At 46.3% G+C, this 23,442-nt stretch overlaps 1 protein-coding gene across 3 annotated transcripts in view; it reads left to right on the top strand.

Moving 5' to 3' along the window:
- The window catches only part of PRKAG1 (protein kinase AMP-activated non-catalytic subunit gamma 1), a 242,857-nt gene that overhangs the window by 56,934 nt on the left and 162,481 nt on the right, over window positions 1–23,442 (top strand). For 2 of the 3 annotated variants that reach the window (XM_069230492.1, XM_069230491.1), the window contains exons 2-3: window positions 22,528–22,582; window positions 23,212–23,318. In XM_069230492.1, the coding sequence (XP_069086593.1) occupies window positions 22,528–22,582; window positions 23,212–23,318 (162 nt within the window). Of the gene's footprint in view, window positions 1–20,135; window positions 20,204–22,527; window positions 22,583–23,211; window positions 23,319–23,442 lie in introns of those variants that run through there. The other variant, XM_069230490.1, reaches the window with a different exon arrangement.

Consider the following 23,442-nt stretch of genomic DNA (forward strand, 5'->3'; position numbering starts at 1 on the left):
GTCTGGCGAAGGGCCCATATGGATAAACTACACTTTGCTCACGCAATGGAGTCCAAAAAATGTAACAACCTGGGTCCACATGTCGGTACCATAAGAGCTTGCGCTTTATTGTATCATTTGCTTTGGTTTGCGTATAACAGATCCCGGGATCAGCATGATTCTTTGTACACACAAAAGTACATAGCACATAAGTCCTTTTGATGGTTGAGTTACAAATGGTACATTGTCTGCCTGGCTTTCTGCGTTTTAAGCGCAACCATTGTAAAATTACACTGCCTCTGTTGTCCTGTATTTAGTGGAGTAGGGAAACAGACATACAATCCGTATGAATTAATTTGGACCTAAACGTTTAATATTTGCACATCTCAGATTTCGATTTGCATGGCACTCATGGTTATTGATCAGCTGTTTTTTGTATGTTTTGTTTTTGTACTTTTATAGTCATTAGTGATCGAAATCAATGTTTATAATGATGATGATGATTATCTGAGCTAACTATGACTTATTCCCCCCATAATGCACTGCTTATGATCTCACATATTAAATCACTCATGACATGGTCAGTGACATCACTGATGACATCTCAAATTCCATCATTGATGATGTCATCAAGTGAGTGTAAGTATTTTGTAAAGGTTTTTGAGTCCAGAAGATGTATACTATTTTGCTGCGTAAGTTAAATTTGTATTATTTGTGTATTACTATTGAGTGATACTTTTTGTAACATATATCATCTTAGCTATAATTCTGTTTTTAAAGTGGGTGTACTATTTATCAGTGCACTAGCCTCTACACTGATACACGTTCCCTGCGGATGTATGTGTATGGTAGTGCTTTGTGACAGTCTAAGTTGTTCATTGAGACTTCACTCCACAGTAATGGCTTAGTATAATTCTGTTTTATGACATACTGGCCAGTTTCCTTAGGCCTCTCTCCTTTGTGATGAATGATTGTAGTAGTAGATTGCAGTTAATTCATCTGTTCACTAAGCTCTTTCTCTAGGGTGATGGCTCAGTGCAGTAGATATTTACAACAGACTGACCCCCTCTGCTCACACTTTTCTCCACGATGAAGAATACTTTTACTAGTAGCTTGTGATACAATGGTCCAGCCGCTAAGCACTTGCTACTGATCGTATATTGTAGTGGTTTGTGCAAATCTGACATTTGCACTAAAACCTCTTTCCAGGTTCACAAATGGTGGTGTTGTTGTTTGCAGTAGACTAACCTCTACGGTTAGATGTTTTGCTTTGGTTGTTAGTGTGCAGAGTAGTGGTTCAGAAGATACAGGACTGTCTGCTGAGATCTGTCTCCTAGGTGATAAGTGATTTTAGTATTTCATAAGCTTACAGTGAGCTCTGTGCTGTACGTTTCTTACCTGTGACCTGTTCTCATTTAAAAAAAAAAAAAAAAAACTAAACGGTATTTTATGAAGCATATTTAAGTTTACTGACTAGGTGTGTGAGTGGCTGCATGGTTTTGTAAATGGGTATGTGTATGTATGGGTAGGTGTCTGGGTGTGTAACCGAGTGTATGGGTGTGTAAGTGCACTTATAACTGGCACCGTGCATAAATGGCTATATAGGTGTGTGAATAGGTGTGATAGTGCCTGCATGGGAGTGTGAATGACTATGTAAGTCTGTGTATAGGTGAGTAAATGGGTTTGTGAATGGTTTTATGGGTGTGTGGCTGAGTGTGTTAGTCGCTTTCTGTCTACAAGACTTGTGGGTACATAGGTACATTTGTAGGAGTAACTGAATGTGTAAGTGCCTGACTGTGAGTGGGTGCAAATTACATATTGTTAAATTATATACCATAAGCAGGCACCCACATCTAATTTCAAACACATTCTTTCATTCTGGCTTACTAAAATAACTATATTTCGTCTTCCTCATTTGCTGCTCATTATATTTTTATGTAATAACTCATCAAACCACCATGCTATTTTGCCTTTTACTGTACAGTCTATAAGTTACACATTTTGTTTTAGCTTATATACACATGTAATATTTTTTTACATATACGTTTTTATAGTACAACCTAATTAACATACCTGTAAAATCAATTTGCTGTTGTACAGCCTTTATTTTAATATCTGCTAACCTCTGTTTTCCACTTCAAATCTGAAGTCAGAAATATAACAATCCTCCTCCACTCTCAGTAGAAAAGTACCAATAATGGATAACCTTCCCACTGTGCTCTCACACATACTCCTGTACTAAACAAATCACAGACTTCATTTCTTCTTTTATGTTTTATTATACCACTTCTAAATGGTCACTATTTTGTAACCCTTCGCATGTTACCTGTAAAGAAGCCCAATTTGGTAGGTTTTTTTATGGATCCACCGCGGGGCTTAGCACGGCCCCACATGTGGTCCAAGGTGAATTTGCAGATCCACACGGCAGCCCTTAAAAACATTCAACAAACTGCTGTCTGTGCTTTTCATTCATTGTTTGTAAAATATTGTCAATTACAAGACATACATACCCTACTGAGCAATTGTTACACCAGTCTGCTTTTCAGCTTCACACTCCAGTCTCTTTTGTTCCCTCCCCCCACACTCTTTTAGCTCTGTTTCCATAGTAACCATTTTTCTAATAGTCTCTACCTCCCAGCAGTTCAAAAGTCTACAAGGCTTTCTCTCCACAGCATACTAACTTCACATTAATTGTAGCAGATGTGGTAGACTGTTTTCAATTCCAAGAATATCCCAAACAACATAACTTTTTTGTTTTGTTTTTCCAAAGCCAATTTCAGAGTTAGTTACTTTTTAGGGTCGAGCGCAAAGCGCTCTGTCCCTGCTGTAATATCTCTATGGGCTTGTAACCACGCCCACCGCATGCCCATGAGTTTGGTTGGTTTGTGGGCTTGCCTTTTAAAATTCGCTTGCTTTCGTTAGTGGAAGGCATGCATACGTCATGCCTTTTCTGGTGTTTAGCCCTCCTCGAGTGCACCGGCCAACTACTGAAAACATACAAGGGTTGGTGTTTTCCGTATGGTTTCTGGACTACTTTTGTCTATTTATTTCCTACGCTCTGTGATCTCGCTGGACAGTAGATGACTGCTTTGCATCACATTGACCCTGTGGCATGGATGATTGCATTCTTGCCAATAATACGTTTGAGTGCATGCGAACTTCTGTTTTACTTTTTATTTTCAATTTATGTGCAAGAAATGTCCAGTTCGGAATTTTCAACGCAAATAGATCTTACTCGAGCGAACAGGAGACCTATTGCATTGCAAATGCTTGTTTCTTAAAGTCACTACCTAATTAATGTTCCCTGCACAACTCCACCATCCAATCAAATATGTACATTTGTATTTTATTTGCTATCTTTCAGTTTAACTGCCTTTCATCTTCAAAACTGCCTTATTCTGTTGCAGCCTTTTCCTGAGTGCTACTCCTTCTTGTCTCCAAAATGGTCAGAGTCTGGATTTTGGGCCATAGTTTAGTGTTTTGGGCCAAACAGAGGTCTTTGAAGAATGGCATTGACAGAGACCTATGTTTACCAATGAGGGCATTACTTTGGTTGGCCAGAGATCAATTGCTGCCTTTGATTGAAAGCATTGTGGATTGCCAACATCCAGTGGAGGATACCTTTGATAAATTAATGTCCCTCTCCCAACATACTGCCTTGATGTGCTCCAACATTTGCCAGAGACAGAAGTGGCAGTGGTCAACTAAATTGTTTCTGCAGATAGAGAAGTCTAGGAAACATGTCAATAAAGCTGTTTCTGCTTTTCTCTGAGACCATAACATGAGCTCTAAATAACATAACAACCTAAGCTTCGATGTTATGTTATGTTATGTTAATTGACTTATAAAGCGCATGGCTACCAGAAGGCCTCCCAGCGCTAAAGGACAATCCCCATAACTAAGAAGGCGAAACGGCTAGATCTAGAACAGCCAGATTTTAAGTGCCTTTCGAAAATTAAGTTTGTGGCTGGTTAGTTGGAGGGGGAGGCAGTTCCACAGTTTGGCTCCCCAATTATGCCATTGTGGCACCACCCTATCTGGCTTTTTTGACTCCAGGTAATGTGGCCAGTGCTGCTGACGCAGACCTAAGGTCTCTGGTGGGCTTATAGAAGGTTGCTAAGGTCTTCCACAGAGGAGGACCTCTGTTATACAATGAAGTGGAGATCCTGACTTCAGAGAAGTAAGGAGAGAGACAACCTGATCCTGTGAGAGGGGTAAATTGTGAGGTAGTGGCTACACAATTAAAAGGATGGTTAGCCCGAACTTCAGCCTTAGCCTTACTCTTAGAAAAATTCGAGTAAATATTGATGATTTTCTGTTGAAAGAACAGAGCCAGATAGTTACTGTGCTCTTCTGAAGCTTCAATTGAGTCCCTATCTAGGGGAGACTGAAGAATTTCTTTGAGCACCTGAAAGACCTCTTTAGAGGAGCCTGAGGCTTGTTCAATTCTGCTAGCGCAATATACGCTTTGCGCTGATTTATTTCTGTATGATAAAATCGAATTGCTTTCCTGTATTCATCCCTTGCTACAGGGTCATAGGTGTTTCTCCATCTTCTTTCTAAACCTCTACACTTTCTTTTAAGAAGATGCAAGTGAGGGGAGAACCACTGAGCACCAGCTTTCCAGCGACTCCCGATTTGTATCCTATAGGGAAGTAGGGTATCTAGGCAATCCGTGATCCAAGCTCTAAGTATTACCAACTATTGGGCACTATACTATTGCATCATTAGACAGGATCCCCATGACCTTTCATGATTGTCAGGTTGTTGTCATGCACAGCAATGCTTGTAGGGTAAGGATGGGGGCAGCAGTCGATCTGCACTATGCCCCCACCCCCATTTGGCCACAGTCTTCACTCCCCCTCCCTGTGAAGAATAACACATCAAAATCATCTCTCTCCTGTCTCTTGGCTTGTCCCCTGCCCCCCCCCCCCCCCCCCACAATGTTCTGCTTAGTGCGTTGGTAACCGTCTTGTCCTCTGAATCATACCCCCAAACTCCAGCCTCCTCTCTAGATGCATGCTGCAGTATGGTGGTGTCTCTCTTGCCCCCTGTACCTCAGACCCCTCCGTAGATGCATGCTGCAATAGGGTGGTGCCTTTCCTGGCCCCTGTTCCCAAAGAACCCCCCTCCTCTCTAGATGCATAATGTACAGTGGCCTTGGCCTCTGTCCTGCCTCCTGTGCCCACAGACATTTCTCATCTCTTTAGATACATGCTGTACTATGGCCTCTCTCCTGGCCCCTTTACACACAGACCTCTCTCCTCTCTCTAGGTGCAGGCTGAACAGTGGCTTTTCTCCTGGCCCATGTACCCACAGACTGTGGAACAACAAGTGCAGCCCACTGGTACTGCATTTTTCACCCAAGTCAGCTGTTTGAACACAACATCTGCACATCACACAGTAAAGCGTTTTAACAGGGTCTACACCCACTGGGATATCCCTCAGCTGTTGTGTATTCAAAAGCACAACTTCTCCCCTGTCCCCAAGCTGACCTCTTCATTGTACTTTTGTGCTACATTTTATTACCTAAGTGTGTGCAAAGTTTGGCACATGCCTGCTTGGTCTGAGTCAGTAAGCAATTATGTGGATTGGAAGGTCAAAGGTATGCAAAACAAAAAGGAGCCTTCTTCATCAGCACTAAGATGCCATTCTAATAGCAAAATTCACTATACAACTGTTGATAACACAAGATAACATTAGGAGATTCTTAGACATTTTTAACCTTTTTATTGTACTTTATTCACCCTCATCCGATGACCCTCCTAGAAACTGAGATCACTTTCCCAAAAGTAATTAATATACCACCATCAACCCATATCAGGGGTGTGGAAGTGGCCAAGATGGCGACCAGAACGGCAGCATAATCTGCAGATCTGATCCCGGCCGTACAAAATCTCCTGCTAAATAAGCGATCCCCAATCCATGTCGGCGGATCGCATGTCTCCCCGCTGACCTGGCACCGTTGAGGGTGCCTCGACTGCGTGGAAGCTTCAGAAGGCTGAGCGGCGGGGCGCTTGGCTCGAATCGGACTGGACAGAGGTGAGGCCTGGGGTGCGTCCGCGAGCTGTCGTGTGTGGAGGTGCCTACCCGTTGGAGTGGAGGCCAAGGGCGGACTCGGTTGCCGCGCGCCGCTTGGCTTGTATACAGAATTCCTGTGATCCGGTACTGTGCACCACAAGCGGCTGGTCGGCGGCACACATCGGGGCGCGCCGCCCCGATGCAACTGGTCCTGGGGGCCTGCAGTTGAGTGTGCTCCCTTGCAGGGGCTGCTGAACACATGATCCAAGGTAGAAGCGAATAACGCGGAGGTACCGCGCCACTGAAACGCACCATAAGACATAGGATCAGATAAAGCCTATGTAGTGACCGGGTCTATGGCCTGAATGAGTATGGCCCCTGGCCCCTGTGCTGCCTGACCCTACGAAGAAGGGCGTGACATCCGTCCCTACTACTAACAAAGTGTGCCTCCTACCCCAGGAGCAGCAGAAGGAGTACCGGGCACCACCTATCGCCTCCGCAGGGATAGTTGAACTCTACATCCTGTGGTCTGCACTTACACCATATGCTGAGTGGTTGCCAAGTGAGATAACGTGTAGATATATGGACGCGGAAAACTGTTGCTGTCGTGGGCGATCAGTTACAAAAACCTGAGTGCCGGATGATCTCTTTCCCACATCATTGATCTACGGGAACGCAATCTGAGTGGTTTTAATCAAAAGGCTCTCCCCTGGCGGCCTCTTTCGCTGCTGTGGGGACCAAATGGGCAAGCCAAAGATGGCGAAAGCACCCTCGGGGCTATGGATGCTCCAGACGCCCCAACTAAGGAGCAGGATATGACTGTCCAGGCGTTGCGGCAGATGAAGCTCACTTTGCGCAACCATACTTCGCAGTTTGAGAGAGTGTTGCAGGCCATTGTGGAAACCAAGACCACTCTGGAATCAAAGATCGGAGAAGTAGTGGGGGATGTCAGGCTACTCCGGGACGACCAACGCGTGCTGGTAGACCGGGTCTTGGAGGCGGAGAAGGACCTGGCTGGACTGGCCCCAACGGTCCAAACATTACAGTAAAAGGTACTACGTTTGTCGTCAGGGGTGAACGGACTGAAGTGCAGAGCCGATGATGTCGAAGGTAGATCTAGACAGATCAATATCCGCCTGGTGGGGTTCCCAGAGAGAGCCGAGGGCCCTTGTGCTGAACTGTTCTGTAGAAAAATGGCTGGCAGAGACTGTATTGCGGGACAAAATCCAGAAATTCTTCTCGATTGAACGTGCTCACAGAGTCCCGGGCAGACCACCACCGCTGGGAGCACATCATCGCCCCATAATAGCCAGGTTACTTAATTATCGGGACAGAGACCTCATACTTCAAATGTTTCGCAAGTTGGGACCGCGGCACTTTGAGAATGCATCAATCACAGCTTATCCAGACTTCACTGCGGAAGTCCAGAAAAAAACGTAGTTCCTTCTACCAGGTAAAAGAGCGCCTTCGTGAACATGACTTCAAATATGCGCTCTTGTTCCCTGCCAAACTACGTGTACAAGACGGGCCCAAGGTGCATATCTTCACCTCTCCAGGTGATGCATGGACCTAGCTCCACACCAAGGGTCTTGCCCGGTCTGTACACTCGGAAAACTCGGAGTAGGGATGGTCGTCCCCCAAGGAGAAACGCAAACACCTGCCGCGTTCAAGGATCAAACCAACTGTGGAGCAGGTGGCAGAGGAGCGCTCTCGGCTACTACGTGAGACGACGCGATTTGTGGCCGACCCTCCAGCGGAGACATTAAAACAAGGTGACACTGAACTGGAGCATGAAACCCATTCTGACTCTGCAGACTCCCTCCTGGGTCCGCTTCTCACCCTGCGTTCGGCAGATGACATTTGATTCGTACCTAGATATAGATGACTGTCTATGTACTGAGTCCTTGAGACTTCCACGCGGCTGGCTGGATATGCCATTGGAGATCGGACAGAGATGAGCGCGGGGAGTGGCACACGACCTGGGGCCTCCCCTGTTGGTGCACTGTGAGGCGGGTTGAGTAAGTCCATCTACTGGGCCGGGAATGTGCACCTCTAAAGCTTACCTACATCATCCACGCCCCATTCCATATGGACCTGTTCGACCCTATGCCTGCTCGCAGGAATTCTTTTGTTTTTTGCACACTTAGCACTATTGTTTATCAGTGCTGTTGTTTCTCTTGTTTTTCTTCAGTGGGGTTCTCCCTTTGTTTTTACCCCGGGCTATTACATCAATGCCACACATTACACTTGTCCTGGTGGGTGGCGAGTACGCTGTGGGTTCTTAGGGGCAAGCGTGTCTGGGGTAGGATGCTCCGGGTACTCCTCATGGTCGTCATAGTATGGGATCTCTGCGCTCCCCCACCATTCTACGTTCCCGTATTCCCATGACTGTGCAAGGACAATCGAACACTCCAAGGTATAACATGCTTACATGGAATGTAAGGGGGATGGCGAATCCGTGCAGGCGGCAGCGCATACATGCCTACTTGAAACAGCACCAGATACATTTTGCCATGCTTCAGGAAGCATACCTGTCAGCCGCTACTCTGGATAAAACTCGGACAAATTGGAAGGGGCAACTGTTAGGCACGGTATCCTCATCTTTTGCTTGTGAGGTAGCGATCTGGATCACTCCGGGGGTGCCCTAAGTGGTCACTTGCCCGCAGATTGATCTTGATGGCAGATATGTAGTAGTGGAGGGAAGCCTGGATGGTGCACCACTGGCACTAGTAGCGCTGTATGCTCCTAACATTAATCAGCCTGGTTTTCTACACACATTATCAACGGGGCTGTTCCATGATCCAACAGGAGATAGCATCTGGGTTGGGGACTTTAACTGTGTCATGGACGTCCACATAGATAGGTCCTTCCCACCTCTCCCGACTGGCCCGAGCAGTCGTATTTTGCGCGAGCTGGCTACTTGGAAGTCGACAAACGGTCTGTGTGATGTTTGGCGACTGCGACATCCGACACAGCGCGAATATTCCTTTTACTCCCCTGTCCATGCTGTATACACCAGGATAGACATGATTCTCACATCGCCGGCTGTAATACACAAAATCCATGCGTCAGACTACCTGGCTCGCTTTATATCAGGTCATAGCCCTCTTTGTGCGATACTGGGTTGGGGTAAGCCGCGCACACGGATCCCTACGTGGCACCTGCAGGTAGAAGCACTGTCGGACCACCCACCCCTTTTCTGTGCTGAACTTGCCCAGTGTTTATCCACCTATTTCTCTATAAATGGTAACACAGCGTCCAATGTAGTGGTGCGAGGCCACTGTATGACTGCCTTGTTGGGGGTGGCAGGCAATGAGATGACAGTAGAGGAGCTACAATCACTGAGGGCGAGTTACAGGGAAGCGGATACTAGATTGAGCAGACATGATTATAGACACTATATGACACGTAAATATGCAGAGGGAGATAGAGCAGGCCGCTTACTGGCCTGGCTAGTCCGACAGTCCTCTCAACCCGCACCTGTGGGTGCAATCCGGTTAAGTTCAGGGCGGATAGTAAATTCACAGGTAGAAATCAATGATGCCTTTTACAATTACTATCGGTCCCTATACTCATACAGTCCTCCTCCACCTACAACGCAGATGGCTGATTTTTCAGTGTCCGCTCCTTGGAGACGATTACAGCCTGAGGAGGCTGACGCATTAGATGGTCCAATTAGCACAGAGGAAATCCGCTCAGCGCTATCACAGATGGCTCGCAACAAGGCACTGGGTTCAGACTGCTTATCAGTGGAATATCTGACATCTCAAACTACTTATCTCCTACAGCCACTGCTTCAGGTGTTTAATGAGGCATATGATAGGGCGCAATTACCTGACTCGATGAATGAGGCTCTTATAGTCGTGCTCCCAAATCCTGGCCGCGACCCCCTAGACATCCGATCATATCGCCCCCTCTCCTTGCTCAACACCGACTGCAAGTTGTTGGGGAAAATTTTAGCCAACTGACTCCTTCCCTTTTTGCGCATCTGATCCATGAGGATCAATCGGGGTTTATACCTGGTAGAAACACCTTCCTAAATATTAGAAGATTACTTCATATAATACACAATTCTGAGTCCCCTACCAATGCAGTGGCCCTGTCCCTGAATATAGAAAAGGCATTTGATTGGCTGAGCTGGGACTTTCTGACTGGCACGTTTGAAGCGATGGGGTTTGGGGCTGGATACATTCAATGGATTAAGACGTTGTATGCTAAGCCCATGGCCCGCGTGAAAATGGGGCAAGTTATCCCTCAGACCTTCCCAATATGTAGAGACACCAGACGGGTGTCCGCTGTCTCCCCTACTCTTTGCAATCGCCATGGAGCCGCTTGCGGCCAAGCTGCGCACGCAAGCTTCTACATGGGGCATCCCGGAACTTTAATACACATCATATTATTTCTCTGTATGCGGATGACGCTCTGATATATTTGCGCAATCATACTACTTCCATGGCCGGGGTAATGGAAACAATCAACACTTTTGCAACCATATCTGGCCCACGGGTCAACTGGTCTAAATCTTGCATTTTTTCTCTCTTCCTGTACCATCAGAGCTCCATCCGCTCTTCCAAATTATCAACTACCGTGGTGCCATACTACTTTTAAGTATCTGGGCATACAGATCTATCATTCTATGGATGACCTCAGAGAGGGCAACATAGACAGGGTTCTTCGCTCAGTGCAAGGTTCCTTACCATTTTGGGTGGCTCTCGCTCTGTCACCTATGGGGTGGATAGCTATTGCAAAAATGCTCATCCTCTCGAGATTTTTATATTATTTACAGCACTCCCGATTACTCTACCTCGCTCTTTTTTCAAGACCTTACAATCCATAATGATGGACTTACTATGGGGCAGCGACAGACGCAGAGTGGAGCTGTCCATAACGCAAAATCCACAGTTGAAAGGAGGACTGGGCATGCCTAATTTCGAATTGTGTTATGCAGCAGCCCAATTACAATAACCGGCCCTATGGCTCGTTGAGACCCCTTCAGCGGAGTGTACAGCGATAATAGAGATGCTGCACCACTCCCGGTGTTCACTTGGCTGCTAGACAGTTCACACCGTCCACCGCATGGCTCTGTTTTACCAGAAGCTGCAAAGTCATGCTGGCAGCGATATGTCCACGGTAGGGGCGCCCCAATGCCATATTCTCCCATGCTCCCATGGACTCAGTTGCCTAGGGCCCAAGCTCTAATATGGCATCACAACGCATCCCTGTGGCGCAAAGCAGGCCTTGCAAACTCGGGTGAGCTTTATGGGGATTCTTTCGATTGGAAATACGAGGGGCGCAATTTCAAGATTATACTCAATATTATTAGCTCAGGTATACCTCGAACGGATGTGCACCAAAGCGAGCTGGGATGGGGAGCTTCCCTCTCCCTTGTCCCACAACGCCTGGACGGCGGCATTATCCGCTCGTCAAAAATGTTTCTCGTAATACCAGACTTCGATACACTCAGTTCAATTACGTGCATCACTCCTATTTGTCTCCAGCCCACATAAAACTAATATACCCAAGTTCAGACCCGGTGTGTCCTAGATGTGCACAGCCATCGGCAGATTTTTATCGCATGGCATGGGCGTGTCCCCCACTAGTCATAATGTGGCAACACATTAGATACCATGGCTGATACTACAGATTATACGTTACATATTGTAGGAGGCTGGACTGGCTTGTAGTGAGTACCAAGGGGTACTTGCACCTTGCACCAGGCCCAGTTATCCCTTATTAGTGTATAGGGTGTCTAGCAGCTTAGGCTGATAGATAATGGTAGCTTAGCAGAGCAGCTTAGGCTGAACTAGGAGACGTGTGAAGCTACTACAGTACCACTTAGTGTCATATGCACAATATCATAAGAAAACACAATACACAGTTATACTAAAAATAAAGGTACTTTATTTTTATGACAATATGCCAAAGTATCTTAGAGTGTACCCTCAGTGAGAGGATAGGAAATATACACAAGATATATATACACAATAGCAAAAATATGCAGTATAGTCTTAGAAAACAGTGCAAACAATGTATAGTTACAATAGGATGCAATGGGGAAACATAGGCATAGGGGCAACACAAACCATATACTCCAAAAGTGGAATGCGAACCACGAATGGACCCCAAACCTGTGTGACCTTGTAGAGGGTCGCTGGGACTATTAGAAAATAGTGAGAGTTAGCAAAATAACCCTCCCCAAGACCCTGAAAAGTGAGTGCAAAGTGCACTAAAGTTCCCCTAAGGACAAAGTAGTCGTGTTAGAGGAATAATGCAGGAAAGACACAAACCAGCAATGCAACAACTGTGGATTTCCAATCTAGGGTACCTGTGGAACAAGGGGACCAAGTCCAAAAGTCACAAGCAAGTCGCAGATGGGCAGATGCCCAGGAAATGCCAGCTGCGGGTGCAAAGAAGCTTCGACTGGACAGAAGAAGCTGAGGTTTCTGCAGGAACGAAAAGGGCTAGAGACTTCCCCTTTGGTGGACGGATCCCTCTCGCCGTGGAGAGTCGTGCAGAAGTGTTTTCCCGCCGAAAGGACGCTAACAAGCCTTGCTAGCTGCAAATCGTGCGGTTAGCGTTTTTGGACGCTGCTGGGGCCCAGGAGGGACCAGGAGGTCGCAAATTGGACCTGAAGAGAGAGGGGACGTCGAGCAAGACAAAGAGCCCTCACTGAAGCAGGTAGCACCCGGAGAAGTGCCAGAAACAGGCACTACGAGGATGCGTGAAACGGTGCTCGCCGGAGTTGCACAAAGGAGTCGCCGGAGACCAACTTTAGAAAGTCGTGCAATGCAGGTTAGAGTGCCGTGGACCCAGGCTTGGCTGTGCACAAAGGATTTCCGCCGGAAGTGCACAGGGGCCGGAGTAGCTGCAAAGTCGCGGTTCCCAGCAATGCAGCCCAGCGAGGTGAGGCAAGGACTTACCTCCACCAAACTTGGGCTGAAGAGTCACTGGACTGTGGGGGTCACTTGGACAGAGTCGCTGGATTCGAGGGACTTCGCTCGTCGTGCTGAGAGGAGACCCAAGGGACCGGTAATGCAGCTTTTTGGTGCCTGCGGTTGCAGGGGGAAGATTCCGTCGACCCACGGGAGATTTCTTCGGAGCTTCTGGTGCAGAGAGGAGGCAGGCTACCCCCACAGCATGCACAAGCAGGAAAACAGTCGAGAAGGCGGCAGGATCAGCGTTACAGAGTTGCAGTAGTCGTCTTTGCTACTATGTTGCAGGTTTGCAGGCTTCCAGCGCGGTCAGCAGTCGATTCCTTATCAGAAGGTGAAGAGGGAGATGCAGAGGAACTCGGCTGAGCTCATGCATTCGTTATCTAAAGTTTCCCCAGAGACAGAGACCCTAAATAGCCAGAAAAGAGGGTTTGGCTACTTAGGAGAGAGGATAGGCTACTAACACCTGAAGGAGCCTATCAGCAGGAGTCTCTGACGTCACCTGGTGGCACTGGCCACTCAGAGCAGTCCAGTGTGCCAGCAGCACCTCTGTTTCCAAGATGGCAGAGGTCTGGAGCACACTGGAGGAGCTCTGGACACCTCCCAGGGGAGGTGCAGGTCAGGGGAGTGGTCACTCCCCTTTCCTTTGTCCAGTTTCGCGCCAGAGCAGGGGCTAAGGGGTCCCTGAACCGGTGTAGACTGGCTTATGCAGAATTGGGCACATCTGTGCCCAAGAAAGCATTTCCAGAGGCTGGGGGAGGCTACTCCTCCCCTGCCTTCACACCATTTTCCAAAGGGAGAGGGTGTCACACCCTCTCTCAGAGGAAGTTCTTTGTTCTGCCATCCTGGGCCAGGCCTGGCTGGACCCCAGGAGGGCAGATGCCTGTCTGAGGGGTTGGCAGCAGCAGCAGCTGCAGTGAAACCCCAGGAAGGGCAGTTTGGCAGTACCAGGGTCTGTGCTACAGACCACTGGGATCATGGGATTGTGCCAACTATGCCAGGATGGCATAGAGGGGGCAATTCCATGATCATAGACATGTTACATGGCCATATTCGGAGTTACCATTGTGAAGCTACATATAGGTAGTGACCTATATGTAGTGCACGCGTGTAATGGTGTCCCCGCACTCACAAAGTTCAGGGAATTGGCTCTGAACAATGTGGGGGCACCTTGGCTAGTGCCAGGGTGCCCTCACACTAAGTAACTTTGCACCTAACCTTTACCAGGTAAAGGTTAGACATATAGGTGACTTATAAGTTACTTAAGTGCAGTGTAAAATGGCTGTGAAATAACGTGGACGTTATTTCACTCAGGCTGCAGTGGCAGGCCTGTGTAAGAATTGTCAGAGCTCCCTATTGGTGGCAAAAGAAATGCTGCAGCCCATAGGGATCTCCTGGAACCCCAATACCCTGGGTACCTCAGTACCATATACTAGGGAATTATAAGGGTGTTCCAGTAAGCCAATGTAAATTGGTAAAAATGGTCACTAGCCTGTCAGTGACAATTTGGAAAGAAATGAGAGAGCATAACCACTGAGGTTCTGGTTAGCAGAGCCTCAGTGAGACAGTTAGTCACTACACAGGTAACACATTCAGGCACACTTATGAGCACTGGGGCCCTGGGTTACCAGGGTCCCAGTGACACATACAACTAAAACAACATATATACAGTGAAAAATGGGGGTAACATGCCAGGCAAGATGGTACTTTCCTACACATATGGAACCAGAATCATGCCTACAAGGCCCACGCCGGAATGCCAAAGGGGATAAGCAGTTACACATTGATTTGGCCTTCATAGTGTTTAAACACCTAATAGCGTTTTACTTGAAGGCTCCACATACTCCGGGATACAACAACTGGTTGCGTGACCTGATACAATGCTCCTGTGCAGAGGCGCACACACTACGTCAGCTACAATCCTGGGGATTAGCCCAGGGAGGGTCTGAAATTTGGGACGCTTTTAGTGTTACCATGGAGGCCAAAAATGACACCCACCCACCTTCAATTGCGTATACACCACATGGTTTTAGACAGTCAAATGATTCCCTCCTATCCTCAGGTTGTCTGTACCCTGATAGGAATCACTTCCATATCTTGCTTGCTACGTTGTAAAGGGCAGAAGAAGCCGCCGTGTACGCGGATCAATATTTATGACATTGCTCCCCGGTAAAGGGTGTTGACCAGGCGGAGACCAGGGCATACCCCGACTGACACATTTCCACACCATGTTTAGTGATGCAAAATGAAGCACCAATGAGTACTCAATGTATGCAGACGTGTACATAAATAAACACATCCATATGTCCCTTAATTAGAGAAGGGTTAAATCTTAGCACCCCACACGAAACATAACCACAATGATCGCTACTGATTTGGCACAGCTCTTCTGATACACTACCACACTGTATTCCCATGTTTTGTTTTATTATTTTACTGTATAAGTAAATATATATGTGTACATGCCCGACCACTTGGGTGACCGACTGTTCTGCCCAATCTCAACATGTTCAATAAAAAGATTTGAAGAAAAAAAAATCAGGTGTGTGGAATTTAATAAAATATCAACTTGTCCGTGAGACAGGTTGCTTCTTAAATCCACTTGTCCTGTAAAAAAGTCTACTTGTTCCTTTGTTGCCATGTAGTGCGGTGACAAAGTATGGCAGCAATCCCATTATGTAAGAGCTCTGATAAAAGCCTCTCTAGTTATGCTTGGGCTACTACTACAGTAGGGCTTGAATACTTGCAATTGTAATCCCTACTAGAGAAATTTCCTTATTTTGCCACTTTTCCACAGATCTACATACTGCAGCTGGAGGAAGCAGTAAGCAATATTTCCAGGGGTGGAATGCCTTTGATTCTGCAAACCTACTAATTTGTATGTTTTAACGATTTTCACCAGCTCTTCTCTAATCCTTTCCCATAATGAGAAATTTACTCCTGACAATGGCAGAAGTAGAAGTTCTTCCAGGGTTGGGGGAAAAAGTAGTTGGAGGGAAAATGAACTTGTAAACACTCAATAGATTTTCACATGAGCAAATCTACAGGTGCACATTTGCTCGTGCTAAAATACAGTTCACAAATATTTTCTAGGAGTACGATTTCCTGGTCTACTTCCATAAGCTCTTGTGAATTCATGGAAGCCTCTAATTCAACAACATATACCATGGGTGAACTTTGTGCCTTTCTTTAAGAATTGGGTTCCTAATTAGGTCTGGCGTTAACAAAGACATTTTGTTTTTATTAAACTTCTATCACTCTCTCTATCTACCGGCTGGCTTTACTGTGAGTGATCGCATTCTGCACTTCCACAAGGAGCATATTGGCACACAAAATAGTTTTGTTCAGTGCCAGGGACTACTGTGGCAAACAGTGGCCTAATGAAACTGGAGGGGGTTCCCCTGCAAAGAACAGGGAGGGCCACCCCTTCCAGGCTCGCTCAGGGCAGGTGCTCTGCTGAGGAGCCCCCTGCAGGGGGCTGCTGGGCCTTTGTTACGCCACTGGTGGCAATATGTGCTTATTGAGACCAAAAACCTTTTTCTTTCTTTTTGCTAGAGTTTGTTACAATAATGTGGGCCTGGCAGCTCCCACAACAATAAAGTGTTACAAAAGCCATCTCAAAACAAGATGCCCATTGATGAAAATCAAAAGACTCAAAAAATGTTGGATTGGTGGGCTTTGCCAGGGCTTGTTTATTTTTATGCTTCCCATAATCTTGTTGATAATGGCTAGACTGATTTTACATTAGAAATATGCTTTGGCATGCATCAACACTTTTTACTAAATGACGCTTCAAAGAATTAGCACCTACAATTTCATAGTAGCGAAACATTTTTAATCACTTGCATCTTTTTCAGAATATTTTATTTTGAAAGCAAAGAATCATCACTGTTGCTTACAAGCTTATGCAAACATTTGCATCTAATCAGAGAGCATTCTGGGAGCATTATACTTAGCCTCACATTGTTAAACTTTTCAAATGTGTGTACAATTTTTTTATTTTTATTTTTTTACTGGAGCCACTGTCAGTACTGCAGTGTGACCTTAAGACGTTTATTTACAGCACTCACCCTAGTAATGAATGCTTTTCATTAATGAACCATAAATACAAGTTTGAACAGTGTTAACATATGGACACACACATATCACCTGAACTGCAGACAGTTCCCTTCTCTGCAAACGGGCAGCCAAAGGGTTTGTGTTGCAGAGGGTTGTGCCTACTTGTGCCCAGGGCAAAATAAACATGAAAACTTGTTGCCCTTTACCCCAAACAGTATGTCCTGGGTGTCGAGCAATAGGAATTCCACATTCTTGCCATATTGATTTCAATGGTAGCGCTCTCCCAGCAAAACGGCGACAAATTTCATCAAGCATTAGCAAGGTGAACATGTCAGGAATTGGCTGACAGTTTTTGGCGTTCACAGTACTTCTTTTGTTTTGTTATGTTTTTTTGTTGTAGATGGGAGTGCTGGGCTCTTGCCAATATAAAAGAACACATTGATTAAAGGCAAAAAAAATGTTTTTCGGCTTAAAAAGCACATAGTAGGCCATGGTGCTGAAGGAACGTACTTTGTGTGTGGACATGATCCTTGTGAAAGAGCACAATTCTATCACTCAATACCCAATCACATGCACCGCATCTACCAACAGCCTTTAAGTGTATTATCATCCCAGCAAATGACCACCACACTCCAACGTCACTTCTTTCAATCAATCAATCCGTCCATTTGTAGAGCGCTGCCTGTCACCCCAGGGGACTCTGAGCGCTTTGGTGCCTTGTCTCTGTTGAAAAGCCAGGTCTTGAGGTTTTTTTTGGAACTCTGTCGGGGAGGGTGCTGTTCGTAGGTGTATCAGAATCAGAAGGGAGTTCCAAGTCTCAGCAGCGGTGTAGGAGAACGAGCGGCCACCAGTACGACGGATGCAGGTGTGTGTGTGTGTGCGCAAGGGTCAGTGTTGCAGAACACAGGTGTCTTCCAGGCTGGTGGAAGCTTAGACGGTGATTGATAAAAGATGGCCCTTGGTTATGTAGTGCTTTGTAGGTGTGCATGAGGATCTTGAACTGACATCTCTTTTGGATGGGGAGCCAGTGAAGGTGTCTGGGGTGGGGATGATGGGAGTCTGTTTTGGTAGGTCCAGGATGAGTCTGGCTGTGCTTTTCTGAACAGTCTGGAGTCTTCTGAGGAGTTGGGTGGGCATTCTGGTGTAGAGAGCGTTGCAGTAGTCAATGCGACTGGAGATGAGGGCCTGTGTGATGTTTTTTCTGGTGTTGATGGGGATCCATCTGAAGTTCTTGGAGAGCATGCAGAGGGTGTAAAAGCATGAGGAGGTGACTGATTAGATGTTCATTGTTAGATGGCTGTTGAGGATGATGCCAAGGTTGCGTGCCTGGTTTGATGGTGTGGGCATGGGTCTGGGTTTTGCTGGCCAACAGTTGTGGTGCCAGGTGGGGGAGTTCTTGCCGAAGATCAGTACTTCTATTTTGTCGGGGTTAAGCTTGAGGTAGTTGTATCTCATCCATTTGGTTACGTCTGTCATGGCTCTACGGAAGTTGATTTTGACGTTGGTTGAGTCTTCAATGAGGGAGCGGATGAGTTGGGTATCGTCTGCACAGGAGATCATGTTGAGCCTGTGGTGTCTGATGATGATTGCAAGGGGGGTCATATAAATGTTGAAGTGGGTGGTGCTGAGGGAGGATCCCTGGGGAACGCCATAGGTGACATCCTTTGGTGCGGAGGAGAAGGGAGGTAGTCTGATGCTCTGTGTTCGTCCTGATAGAAAGGATGTGATCCACTAGAGGGCTTTTTGATGTATGCCGATGGTGTGGAGTCTTTCGATGAGGGTATGGTGGGAGACAGTGTCAAATGCCGCAGAGAGGTCGAGGAGGTTCAGGGCCGTGACTTTTCTGCAGTGGAGGAGAGCTCTGATGTGGTTTGTGGTGGCGATTAGTTCGGTCTCTGTGCTGTGGTTTGTGCGGAATCCAGTTTGGGAACGGCCCAGGCCCAGATGGGCTGGCCTTTGGCATGCTGGCGGTGTGGCCGTGCAGCCGCCTCCATAAGTAGTCCTGGGTGGGTGGGGCTGTGCGGGAGGCGGGGGCAGATGAAAGGCGGGTAGCTGGAAGGAGCGAATAAACGGTGAACTGTGAAACAAAGTTACTGCCAGTAACTTAAAAATAAATCCCCGAAATAATTCCAGACAAACAGAAGAACCTAAGCAAAAAAAAAAATGCAATCAGGGCTGGATGTACTTTGAATGCCACTGCAGTGGGAGGACAGTGGGCGAGCAGCAGGATCAAGCTGGGACGCTCTGCAGAGTCCCAGTATCGAGGAGCCAGGCTGGGGAACAGCGCAGAGACTTCTTTCCATTGAATGGTTTTGGATTACCCATCCAAACATACGACTTCACCTTGGGAGGAGAGTCGTTGATCAAGAGCTGTGATGCGCATGGTTCACCCTCCCCTGTGCAAAGCTGATTGAAGCTAGTGTCCATAGCAGTTACGGGGATGTTATAGTTAGGAAATAGAACTAAAGGAACTCTTGAAACTGAGTCCAGGGGAGAGCTTAATTTTTATTAAACAACTATATTTAGCATTTTAGATTACGAAAAAAGACCCACTTTACAGCGAGGGAGAGCATAATCTTTAATGCCTCACCTAAGAATACAGAATTCCTTCCCTCAGTGTGATGCACTATCCGCCGCATGAAGGCAAACAGTTTGTGTCATGGGCGCAGCGTGTATTGTCCAGAGGCCCCCCCCCTTGCCTCTGCCATGTTCTAACCACTGTGCCAGGGCTCCCTGTCAGTCTTGTGACACTGTCCTCCACTTTCTCCCAAACCTCACTCTCTTCTTCCAAGGTCTTTGTCATAGCCATGCAGCCATTAGTCAGACCTCCCAGGTCTGCGCACAGCACCAACCACAATACTCACCTGGAATGGCAGTGCTGTGAGGCACAGGTGATACTTTACTAAATTAAAAAAACTCCATATAAATCATTGTTTTCAAATATCTCCTAATTTGTTCTTTTGCCTTAGTGAAAAAGGTCAGCCTCGGGCAGGGCTGACAGCTGCACCACCTGTCTCCTTTGCAGGTACAGAAATAATCTTACATGCGTGTGTTTGCGTAGAGAGCTAATACACCTTCGCTGTCCTTGTAAAGCCCTTACAATAAGCTCATTAGGGCTTTGGACAGCCAGTCACTTACAGCACGTCCAGGGTAGCAAGATGAAGCTCCGGAGAGCTCTGCTTAGGAGGCGTGATAGCGCCACTAGAAAAGTGGTGAGTTTCTTCTTTAAGCTGTGAGTTTTGGGTTCAGATGGATGTCTTGGGCTTCAGAGGGAAGAATGGTTTTGCAGAGAACTCCTGTGCTGTGGGAGCCAGTCTCGGACTCCAGAGGCAAGTTTCAGATGTGTGAAGAGTTCAAAATTGAGATATTGTTCTTTGGGGAAACTGTAAATGAATTCTTTTGACTATTATGGAGCATTTAGTGTTTTGGCTGGAATCCTTGGATTTTTTTAAGCAAGCCTTGGGTTCACTATACAGGTTAATGTTTTTTCATTTGAAATTATTGGCACCGCACAATTCTATAATTAGTAGTGCCTCATCCTAGTCCTGATACCTTCCATCCCTGGTTTTGACAATTTGCAAACCAAAGTTTCATTTAGCTTGTGATGCTGTAATATCAGTGTAATGTTCAGCTTCTTTTACTATTACTATTAGTTAGGTCTTTATTGTGAATAGGTGAGTGTGTTATATTGTATAATGTGTTTATTTTCTAAGTCTTACTAAATACATTGAGTGGTTTCTCAGTTCTTTGGGGGGGGAGTTACAACTGAGACACAGCTCTTCTCCTTAGCTCTGTGTCAAGAGGACAGCCAAAGACCACCCACCTGTTGGGAGGGTGACTATTGCCCGCCTTTTCACAGGATAAGATGGTCTTTCAGTGGTATCAGTGTAAGATTGTAGTCGGAGAGACAGACCTTTTTAGTCATACCCTGTGGTGGAGTCTACCGGCACCACTGGGTAAAGCTCAGATCACTACCTATAACAGGGCTCTTTTGCTTTCATGATGTGTGTGTGTGTGGCGGGTCTGCAGTGGCATTCGTGTGTGTGTGTGCGCTGCACTAGATGGTAGTTACTTTTGTGCTGTTGTCCACTGTCCATCTTTCACCAGATCACTTTGATGGAGCTGTAGTTCCCTTGCCAGAGTTAAGCCTTCCCCTGCCAGAGTGAAGCCTATACCTCCTCTTTCCCTTGTCCTTGATCCCCCTTCACCTTGTGAAATGACCTCCCACTCTGCACCCATTGCACATTCATCTAAACCAGCCTAAAGAATTACCCAGAGGTACAGCCTGGGCTGCATGCACATCGCACGTACTGTGTATGCTGTATGCTGTTATCTATAGGATTGGAGGAGCACCCCAACATTCAAAGGGTGCAGCGTCATGAACAGCTAGGCTTGGCCGCCAGAGGAGGATTAGTATTCTCCTCCTCAGCCACAAATCTGTTCAACCTTGGCCCATCACCAAGAATCTCCTATCTACCTGTGCAAGTGAAAAGATACAGAAGAACCAGAAGTAGGAGAGTACTGCTGAGTCACCACTCTCCCTTCACACTAGGCTGAAATCTGGGAAGTCTTTAGAGCTGCTCTGCTGGACTTGTGCATAGAAAGAAAACTTGCATGCTTGCAAGAGGGGTTGGTGTGCTTCTGCCAGAGGGAGGTGACCTGACCTACAGACTAGGACCAAAGAGTAGCTGACTGAAGTCCTGCTTGGAGGACATCTTGATGGGCTAAGATTTCTAAGGAGCCATTGAATCTCCCCTGCCAGCTGCTCCGGGGCCTTTAACTCCTGCTGGTGCATGGAACTCTTCCAGCATCTTCACAGTCTAGAAGGTTGATGATAGGAAGTCTTGAAAAACTTTGACTTGGATTCCCTTGTATTCCTTGTAAGAGAAAGTGGCCCAGATTTCACAACTATTGAAATACTCTTTCTAATGTTATGGTTTCGGGGCTGTTTTGGTGGTTTGAAGCCTGGTCAAATTCCCTCACCCCCTGTTCGGGCCTATAGTCCTCTGACCACTGGACTAAATAGTGGCAGTTTTGGGTCCTCCAAGTGGCTGGTGCCCCCACCATCAAAACAAATGTGATCAATGGTTAAAAATATTGACCCGTTTATTCTGAGAGTCACCTTGTGGGAACTTGCAGTTTATACATCTACTGTGCCCTTCACAAACCAGAAACAACTGCCTGTACTTATGTCTTTTTATTTTTGGAAGTCATGCACTGCCTCTATATTCTGATTGAGTGTTATTTAAGCTGCCATGTTTTTCCTGCACAACAGTCACAGGCTAAAAGGGAGTGCTTGGTCCACCATTATTAGGGTAATAATATTGACACCTGGGGCTCAGTTTTTTCTCTTCGGTGAAGAGTCCATCAGGCATTGGAATTTTGTGTACAGTCTAGAAGTAAGCTACTTTGTTCATTTATAAGTCTGAAACAGTGAGGATGAGCAGACTGGTTCATGGCATTCTGACACTTAAAATGCAATAGTGCTTGTTGCATGTCCATCCTTGTACTTATCTGTTTTCTATTTGTTTCGTAGGATACAGTTGCTGTTGTTCGTAGGGACCCAGAAAAGTTCCCAGCAGCTCCTGAAGGTGAGAATAATGAAGGCTACAATTAATGTTCAAGAAGCACTTAATTCATGCTTTAACATTTTTTAAACAGTTGTTCAGAGTTATTTATAACTTAAAGGTATTATGCAGAATTAATACAATATTTCTATAGCATGCCAGTCTTGGAAAGGAGGCCAAGTACAGCAGGATGGCGGGACCCGTGCTTTTATAAGTTTCCTAAAAACAATTTTACAGGCTCTTTGTTGCTCCCTTGTGGACCATGGGTAGATATTCAAAGAAATGGGGCTCCTGGGTGACATGAAAAGTAAAACCGGTTTGAGATATCGTGGTAGTGTGTTTGGGGTCAGAGGTTTTTGCTGCCACTGGAAGGTTTCTCTGTTCTCCAGTATGCAAGAAATGGGACATAAGCTGGGTTTCCAGAATAAAGGTGTCTCACTTTATGCCATTCAGCTTTGCACTTTTCTCACCTAGCCTGCCTATAGGCTTGTTCACACCCACTTCTTTACTCTTTGCTCCTGTCTTCCTTCTCTTGCTCCTTCTCTCCCTCCCATCCTACCTTTTGTTCACTTTTTTTTACTTTTTGCTCCTCTGTCCTCATATTATCATACAGTCCTTTCTCCTACTCATTCGCTTTTGTTTATCTATTACAGGTTCAGAATCTGACAATGCTGTGTATACTCGCTTCATGAAAGCTCACCGGTGTTATGACCTGATACCTACCAGTTCCAAGCTTGTTGTGTTTGACACCTCTCTTCAGGTTTGTGATCTGATGGCATTACAAGTTGTATGTTTTGGCCTTTTGTCATTTATTTTCCTGCACATTTTTTGCTCATGGTATTGATCCGCGTTAGATGTCTGGAGACTACATGTTGCTAATATTT

Source organism: Pleurodeles waltl, chromosome 4_2, assembly GCF_031143425.1.
Source record: "Pleurodeles waltl isolate 20211129_DDA chromosome 4_2, aPleWal1.hap1.20221129, whole genome shotgun sequence".
Classification (NCBI taxonomy): Eukaryota; Metazoa; Chordata; class Amphibia; order Caudata; family Salamandridae; genus Pleurodeles; species Pleurodeles waltl.